Source organism: Aplysia californica, unplaced genomic scaffold, assembly GCF_000002075.1.
Source record: "Aplysia californica isolate F4 #8 unplaced genomic scaffold, AplCal3.0 scaffold00346, whole genome shotgun sequence".
Taxonomy (NCBI): Eukaryota; Metazoa; Mollusca; class Gastropoda; order Aplysiida; family Aplysiidae; genus Aplysia; species Aplysia californica.
The window spans coordinates 686,955-696,644 of record NW_004797616.1 but is presented as its reverse complement, the minus strand read 5'-3'; the positions used below and the strand labels follow the sequence as shown (position 1 = coordinate 696,644).

Below are 9,690 nucleotides of genomic sequence, written 5' to 3'. Positions count from 1 at the left end.
TTTTCTTCTCTAAAATTGTCTCCTTTCACCTCCTTTCCTGCTCTCTAGCAATGTTCTGTTGTCAGCTTTCATTTTCACTTTCCTCCCCCCACCCCCTCACCTCCTTTGCCCCCTCCTCTGGGCTCCTGACTCTTTCTGCAACCTTTCTACTGCTACTCCTTGGCTCCTCCTTACTGCTGTCTTTCTGCCACACCCCTGATGTTTTGGTAGGAAAGATCTACACCTAGCCTTCTCGAACAATGGCGAAAAATCTCAGAGGGCCTGTGTGCAAGTTGCGCACATTAAAGATCCCTTGGTGGTCTAAAATCGATAAGAGTAGGCTTCGGCCGCAACCCAGGCAAAATTAAAAAATTTCCCACCAACTGAAATATTAGGTGTGTCCCGCGCGCTCATATGACCTTATGCAGTTGCGAGTGCCGTAACACACTTAACAAAAACAAAAACAAACAAAATAAGTATTTCTTATGACCTTTAAAGCTTGAGCAATCAGAATATTATTGGAATACTATCAGAATGCTGATTATAATAGATTTAGCTTATACATTCCTATTGATAACTGCTGTTTATTTATGTCATATGTGTGTGACTCTGGATTTGCTTTCGGGTAAGCATATACTATGTGTGTTTGTGTGTGTGTGTGTGGAAGAGAGGGTGTGTGAGAGAGTATGTGTGTATTCGTGTGAGTATGGGTGTGTGTGTTTATGTGTGTGTGTGTGCGTATGTGTGTGCGTATGTGTATGTGTGTGACTGAGTGTGTTTATGTGTGTGTGTGGATGTGTGTGTGGTGAAGCACCACACCAATGTGTCAGTGTCTGGACAGGAAAGATTTATCTTATCTTCTCTCATCTTGTCTCTGTTTTTGTTTCCAGGTACCTTGTCTGTGACATACTTGTCTATATTTGTTGCTGTGAAGGCTGGGGAGTGGGGAATTCACCTGGATTTGAACTCAGACCACTCGGCTGCCTACAATTATGCCCCAGGTAAAATAAAAATTGTCTGGACAATATGCAACCCGATTGCTGTTTTGTACTGTCATTAGTTTCCAACTTTTAAATTTTTGTCACAGCTGTCAAGGCTGTTGAAAAATCTTTCCTTTGAGTCCAAAATTATTACTGTCAATTCCTGTGTGTTGAATTTTAGTTTCATTTTGTACTACTTTCTCCCGTTTTCTTGACTGGGATTCAGTGCTTTCAAAGTTCTCTGTGGGTGGTTGGTGGGTGCTCTGGTGTGGTTTGCTCCTTCTTTCCTATCAAACATCTATCGTCTTTATCTCCCCTTGTTCTTTTTTATGTTTGTTACTCTCTTGTAACACCTCTAATCTTCTGGCGCTCATATGACCTTATGCAGTTGCAAGCGCCGTAATACTTCTACTAAAACTAAACTAAAAGTTCTCTACACGAAAAAAATAAAAAATGGAATTTGTGCAAGTAGCACTGAACTTGCGAATAGCCGGCATGTGCTGTGGTCGGGTTTTCTTCTCCTTCTCAGTCTTCATCGTTGGATTTGTTGTAATATTCTTGGTAAAAGTAAACCTGAACCCTTCCTTTTGCTTATATTATGTGTCCTACTAAGCACATTCAGGGTCTCTTCTCTCTTAGGGGTAATGTTTAGGTCAACATGACATCATGCGGGAAAGAGACACTTTTGACTTATTTTTAGAACTGGGGGTCAAAACTTATTTGAACCATACACTTTTTGTCTCTAGAGTGATCTCGTTATATCAAGGTGGCTTTAGAATATTGACTATCTTCTTGTGGGTTCTCTACACGAAAAAAAAAAAGAAGGAATTTGTGCAAGTAACACTGAGCTTGCGAATAGCCGGCAAGTGCACTGAAACAGCAGAGGGAAAGTAAAGAAGTAGGGCAACACTAGTAGGGCACACTTTTTTTTGGTCCTTATATTGTTTCTGTTTATCTGTCTTGTTTTTTTTTCTCCCTCGCACTACATGGCCATTATTGTGTTGATGTGGTTTTCTTTACTCAAACAAATATGTCTTTGCTCTTGCATTTTGTTTTTTTTAGTGCAAAAGAACAAGCAATATGCTTCATGTTTTTCTTTAAAATTTCAACGTATACTGTACTCGCTGAATAGTATTATTTTCTGGCATTCTCTCCTCAAATATCGCAGCCTTTGAGTGGTCATTCCCGGCTCTTACTGGCATTGCGGCCTTGGCCTACTTCTTGCAAAACTGTGTCATGGCGATCTGCAGAAACCAAAAGCATCCCGAAAACAATGTGAGTGGATTTTAGAAATATTTATTTTTATGTCTGTGAGTTCTCTTTTATTCAATGCGCCTACACTGTGTATGGTAGGGCAATGAGCCTTTAGACCATGACTTCAAATCTGTAAATACTGGCTATGTCAGGGGTCTTTGAGTCCACATTATGACCCTTCCTTTCTGTAAAAGTGAAGGGCACAAGGGGAAAAACCAAAGATGTCAGGTTTTGGCTAATTTGAGTCGTGATGTGGGTTGGAACGTGTTTATGCCCCTCTTCTGGCCCATTTAAATGTCTAGGGCTGAAGCCTGTAGTATGTAGTATAGGGTTTTACGGCGCTCGCAACTGCTAAGGTAATATGAGCGCAAGCTGAAGCCTGATGAGCTGCCTGATATCAGGCTTTGAAAATAAGCTGTAGTATGAAAATATGTGAGCTGTCAAGCATTTCATTTGTGTTTGTCTCAAAAGGCCAAAAAGTGACATCCCTTGTTTTTCCCTTGTGCCCTTCAGAAATATTTTTTTACACAGACGCAATCTTTACAACACTACACCATCTTTTAAAGTGATATATAAATTGATAAGGTTTTAGTGAGGAGCTCTCTGTAGTTACATATATGAGATTACGGGAGTAGATGAGTAACGAATCTTGCTGACCTTTTGTTGAAGAAACTATGAAGTAATCACCTTGTATTCATGTATTGTGTTCAAAAAGTTTTGATCGATGCATATAAGAAAGAATTCTTGATTTGTTCCAGAACCTTTTGTATTTTTGTTTTGATTTATGTTCGCTGCTTTTGTATTTTCATTCTCTTAATTTTTTTACTTTTACCAAATGGTACTCTGTAGGATTTCAACCATTCTTGATTTGTTTTCCAAGAGGACAAGTACACTGGCTGGCAAGACTTTCAGTGCCCCCCACTTTTTTGTCATATCAATGCTTTCTTGTGGTACCTTTTCGTTTTGCATTGTTCGCTTTTTTTCCATTTTTTTTTCTTGATCTTGCTAAACTTTGATGACTCCAGACCAAAGCAAGAAAACAGTTCAGAGCTGTCATCATTTTCCCCATTGATCCTGTTGCTACGCTTTTACAGTTCACATCTGGCAACCTTTTTGTCTTTCAGCATTCTCTCCATCCCCTGAACTACCTGTAATTTTATGTCCCAATATTTTCAAGATAACTTGTTTGAGCTGGTATTATGAGAAGCTTCAGTACCATCTTATTTTTATGCTATTGTTGCTATTTCCCTGTTTAAATCCACCCATCTTTTCTGGGGTATATTTTGAGATGGCTTGCTGAAGCAAGCTTCTTGAAACACTCCTGTGTTTTATGATCATATCAATATCAGCATTACCTGAACAAAATTATGTCGGTGAAAATTTTTTGCAGTTTATTTTTACTCATTTAGACACATAACTGTGTAATTAACAATAAATGATTTCATTGTTGCAGTTTTGTAACATATATTTATACCTTGAGTATCCTACTGTCATCATACATTTATGATTCCACCTCTGTTGCTGTTCTTGTTTTTGGTTTTGCATTGTTTTCATTTCCTCTACTTTCTTTTCTTGATCTTACAAAATTTTAATGACTTAAGACCCAAGACAAGAAAAGAGCTGAGAACTGTTGTCATCTTCCCCATTGATCTTGTTTTTAAGTTTTCCACGCCTGGCAGCTTTTCTTCTTTCCTTTTTCTGTCTCTGCTCATGAACCCAGTGATTTCTTGTGAAGATTTGCTTTTTACATGGCTTTCCACCCAGTGCAACAGAACTAATTAGAACAATGAAATCATTAATTGCTTATTACACAGTTATTTGTCTAATGATATGGTCAATTGCCTTAAAACTCTTACTAAAAGTAAACCAAGAACTAATTGAATATGATCATCTGATTAGTATACCAAACTGCATTATTTCTTTTGCTCCTTCCTTCATTATCAGTGTTTGAAGTGTTTTAATTAGGTTTTTCTGTGATTATTTCTTGCTGAATACACTAAAAAGGGGAAACCCGCTCAAATGGTACCACCCTCTTTTTGTATTTCAATTTATCCACCCATGGTCAAAACGTTAAAGTAGAATACTACTGATAGATCTGTGTGAGACATAAGTCATAAACACAGTTTATTATCTCACATCTCTATTACTTTTTTGTGCCTTTTTTTTCCTGATGCCAACTGAGAGTACATATGACTATGTGATTTTCGAGAGTTTACATGAACTCAAGACATTCATACTTATTCTTTGACAGGTTCTGTTATTGTACAGGCTTAATAATGTCTTGTGGTTAAAAAGCAATGAACCTTGTGAAATTTTTCTTTGAAAAAAAAAATGAAAGTATTTGTCAGTATTTTTTTATATCTTGGTCAATATTGTTACTCTTAATGGACAAACTGGAAGCCAGATGAAAGGAAAAAGCAGAATGTAAATAAACATTCATACTGCAGTGCAATTAAGACCTGTCATGAGGACTGTGCCCAATAGAAAATTAATATATATATGTTTAAAATCTCTCAGTACGTATTGAGGACAGCTAATTAATAACAATATAAGCTAAGAAAAACATTTACAGTGGGAAACCCATTTATCACTGTACCGTATCTTTCCGTCAAAGTTATCAAAAAAGTTTAAAAAAATATAATTCGTATATAAGGAGTTAAATAGCAATCATATAAATGATTCAAATTATGTCTCTGATTAGAGACAATGAATACTAAAACGGATCTAAGATTTTATAGTAAAGTGACCTAAAAAAAAAAAAATCAATCATCCATCTTGCTGTTGTTTTGCCAGAAATAGATGATAGAAAAGATGCCTCTGTTTTTTTTCTCAGACTCGGGATCTGATTATTGCTTATGTGCTGGTGTGTCTGACCTACACATACATGGGAGCTGTGTTTTTTGCTGCTTATCCTATGGCCAAGTCGTGCATTGAGGATGTGAGTTGGCTCCTCCTCCTGCTCCTCCTCCTCCTCTTCCTCTTTTTCTTCTTCTTTTTTTTGGTCATCCTCTTTCTCCCCTACCTCCTCCTCCTACTTCTCCTCTTCTTCTCTTTCTTGTCATCCTTTTTCTACCCCCCCATTCCCCCTCCTCCTCCTCCTTCTTTATCGTGTGTTCTATTTCTTCTCCATCTTTTACATTACCTCACTAGACCATCAGATTGACATTGACTGTGTTTTATATTTGGTACAGGACCATTTTTACCCACTGTTGTATAGAAGGGCAGGATGTTTACACTTGTTAGGTTTTCTGATTTGGATTTCTTCAATTTTGAGTAGGGTTAGCCTAGAAGTTTGACTCAGAAGCAGGTCTTTGATTTTCACCTACCAAGATGTGCACACCATGCAAATGGGACTTCTGATATTTTATCCTTTTCTTGGGAGAAAAAGTACCTTGTCCCACCTATTCTAGGATATATATATATATCCCTTATCCTAGAAGAAATCTGTAGCATAAAAATATTTCAGCTATCTACCAAAACCAACAGTATCTGCATGGACTGTTAATCTAACCAGGCACCTGTGCTTAAGAAGTAAAAGTGAATGTTGAGTGAGGTAAAGATGGTTATGAGCAAGACTGAATTGTGATTGAGCAAAAGTGAATTGTGAACAAGGCAAAAGAAAACTGTCAGTTAGGCAAAGGTGAATTGGGTTTCAAGCAAAATGGAAATGCTGGTCTGAAAGAATACTGCCTTTGGGATTCTGAAATCCCAGATAGTGGTTGTAATACTGTTAGTTTTGAACGGGTCTGGCTTGTAGAGAGTCAGTGTTCAGTCTTGAGGGGGCAAGGACATTTTTAAAAATATTTATTTTCTTTTATACTCTTGTGTGTCACCTGGGGACCAGATGCCATGTCTTTGATTGTGGTGTTCTGTATTAAATACCTTGTAAATCCCAAGCAGAAAATACTAACGGGTAGTTGGGTGGACACCACAGTTATTTTGTTTTATTTTTACTTTCTCTTTATTGGTTCTGTCTGTCTTACTTTTCCCTGCTCTAAAGCATCATTATTGGTTGATGTGCTTCTCTTCACTCACACAAAACAAAAAAAGAGTAAAGAGATTTTGTTGTCGGTTCTTTTCAGAATTTCCTGAACAACATGGCGTCCACTGATGTGATGGCGTTCGTGGCTCGTATGGGACTGTTCTTCCAGATGATGTGTGTGCTCCCGCTACTCACATACGTTTTCCGAGCCCAGCTGTTGCATTTCCTGTTCCGTTCGGTTTGGCCGAGGTAAGGCAAACTGTTTTTTGTTGGGTTTTTTTTCACTCTCGCTGACCGTAACTTTAGAGTGGGTGTTTGGTGTGTACTTTGTGGGGGTCTCCGATCCTTTTGTCAGTTTTTGATTATGCCCAGTGGATTAGCCTATTGCAGCTTCTGTTCTTAGACTAGTATTCTAGTATGTTCCTTTACCCGTCTGCTGGGACATTTCAGTAACCCACTTTCAGCACTTTTTAAGGACCCCCGGGCGAGTGTTGAGTTCCTGCGTGCTGTCGGCATCGCTGACCGTTTATGAAGCCACAGCGCCAGAAGAGAGAGAGAGAGAGAGTATGTTCCTTTTTAAATATGTCTATTGTCATGCTGATTTGCTGTAAAACACACCTGAACTTGTTTCGATTGAGCGATTAAAAGTGTACCTTTATGTTACTTGTTCTTTACAATTGCCCACGCTCACACTCAACTACACAAACACATATACAAATCCCTCACCCGTGCACGTACACAATTTTTCTCTTTCTCTCTCTATGTCTCTTTATGTGTCTCTCTCTTTCTCTCTCTCTCTCAAACACACACTCACACACACACACACAACACATACACACACACACACACAACACATACACACACACTCACGCCTGCACGCACGCACGCACACACACACATTCACACACACACACACACACACACACACAAACACAGACACAAACACAAGAGTGTGTAACTTTGTGTTATGCCATCTATGTCCTCAGTGTGAAGCATGTTCTGGTACTAAATCTCCTAATAGTGGGCGTCTGTGTGATTTTTGCTGTGTTTATGCCAAAAATTGGACACATCATCAGGTGAGTGGATTATTTTGCACCAACCTGCCGATGCCAATATCCTTTTTACATATATTTTTGTATCTTTAATTGATAAGAAAGATAGTACTTTTAACAATGGTGGCCTGAAGGATGATAACAATAATAATAATTGTAATAATAATAATGATAACATTTTAATAGGCCTAATAACAGCAAGAATTAAACAATAATAATAATTATAGCAATAACAATAGTAATAATAATAATAATAATAGTAATAGTGATAATAATAATAGTAATAATAATGATGATGATGATGATAATAAAGCATGAAGAGATGACAGGCAGACTTGAAGTAAGAAAGAAGGAGAACCTTTTTAAGGATGCCCTACGTCGAGAGAGAATGTCAAGCAATGCTGGTCATGGTTGCTTAAGATAGATGGTCTCTCAGGTATATCTTTAATCCAATCCTTGCTAACCGCAGCTTTAGAGTTCACCACAAGATGCTCAGGACTGAACGTCCCAATAAGAGTTACTCATGGTGCATTAGTATGGAGTCGGCAATGTGCATTGTTGCGTTGGTGAGGAACGGTGCATGCCGCTTTGGAAGGCAAAACCAAGGTTTGGGTTAAGACACACAAAACTGATTTCAAGTGAAAAATAAGGCATTGCAGGGTGGTGATCAGCAATGATTTACCACTATTTGAAATTGCCTTGATGTCATCATTTAAAAAGTTATTTAGTGGAGGTCCTTTCCCATGACTCTTGATATATATGTATGTGTACTTATGTTTTTAGTTACTCACGTTTCAACTTAATTGTGACCGTTCGTGAATTTTTATTGCATTGTATATTTTTATGAACACATTTTCAACCTCACTGCGAGACTATTTTTCTCATATAAAATTTTACACATATGCATTTATATTATATGTATAATACGTTGTTTTACGTACGCACTTGTCGATTAATTTTTAAGATGTGATGTCTTTTTCATTGTAATGCGCATTGAGCATCTTTTAGAAAATGGAAATGCGCAGTATAAATTCTATTTATTACTTTTTGCTTTAAAAAACCCAAAAAACTTTTCTTTTTGTGTTTTGTAGTGTCCAGCCTAGCCTCTTCCTTTCACATCTGGTTTTACAAAGCTGAAGTTTTGCTGTGGGTGTGCTCCATGAAAGTTACTGATGCTGGGTCTGGGGGTTTTTTTTTTCAACATAGAAAAGGAACCCAATGATTTTTTTCAAAGCGACTTTCTGTTGTCTATAACTGTTTTGGGGGATTTTTTAAAATGGTACTTTTCATTGTTTTCTTTTTCAGCTTTGTTGGAGCTTTCTGCGGATTTTCGTATGCGATCGCTTTTCCTTGCACTGTGTACCTTGTTGCTTGTTACCGAGATGGCTCCCTGACTGTACCCAAGCTTGTTTTCCACGGAGCACTCATTGCTCTTGGTCTTGCCAATTTTGTCGCCCAGTTCGTTATCATCGGACACACATCTTAGTGATTTAAAAGATGCTCGCAGCTTTGCTGTTGGTTGCTGTGGAGATTATAATAAGCTCTGCAAGTTCTGCAAAAATATTCGTTAATGTCCGAGCTGTCTATTTTATTGTACTTTGTCATGTTCAAGATTCTCACTTTGATATTAGGTCTTCATATGACCACAGGTTAAGGTTTTAGTTTACTGTTTCACATGCAAATAGTATTTGAGGCTGTTAGCGAAAGTAGGCAGTTTGTTAATGACCCATTTTTATCGTCATAATTGTAGACGTACAGACAGGGTTTTCAGGGGCGAAGGCTGACTTGTTTGACAGGGTAATCAAAGTGAGACTGGACCAGATAGGGCCTGGAGATATCACACAAGAATCTTACTGGAGGCAGCAACACGAGTTGTGAATGAAAGCAAATCCTGAATTCATGTTGTATGTTCAACCGCCGAAATAATCGGGGAAGTACATGTATTTCACTAAATATTTATTCCAACTAACATTAAATTTAACTTTAGATGTGAATACACAAACACAAAGGAAAGAAGCAGAGATGTCAGTACTAGATCTATATGTTATAGATATACCAGTGAGTCAAACTCTTTGGTAGAACATGACAAATATTATTTTTTAATTTCACATTTGTTTGCTTTTGTCTAGCTTTTCGCGGCCAGGAGCCGGTGTCAGAATCGAGGTCATGATCTGATTACGGTAAGATAAAAAGTCGAGGAAAAAAATCAAGCACTCGCAGCAGTTAAGATATTATTAGGAGTTAGTTCCCCTCACATTTGTGAGGTAGACTCGACCAGTAGTAATAGTCAGCTTACATACACATAATCAGTGCTTGTGACTGCTTATAACTGGGGCCTGAAAGGGGTGAACAGGGTATATGTGGCAATGAAACAGTTTTGAGTGCTGTGTACATGTTCCCTCCAACTCTTTGGGTAGAATCTTCTGGCTTCACTTTAAGCTTA

General features: G+C 37.9%; 1 protein-coding gene across 1 annotated transcript in view; it reads left to right on the top strand.

Annotated features, from left to right (window-relative positions):
- LOC101859717 (sodium-coupled neutral amino acid transporter 9) overlaps window positions 1-9,251 on the top strand; it is a gene marked incomplete in the record, with an annotated part of 25,165 nt that extends 15,914 nt beyond the window's left edge. Inside the window, 6 exon segments of the mRNA XM_013085123.2 lie at window positions 870-980; window positions 2,128-2,234; window positions 5,047-5,151; window positions 6,296-6,444; window positions 7,182-7,271; window positions 8,553-9,251. Of these exon segments, the coding sequence (XP_012940577.1) occupies window positions 870-980; window positions 2,128-2,234; window positions 5,047-5,151; window positions 6,296-6,444; window positions 7,182-7,271; window positions 8,553-8,733 (743 nt within the window).
- Between the last annotated feature and the right edge of the window lie 439 nt (window positions 9,252-9,690).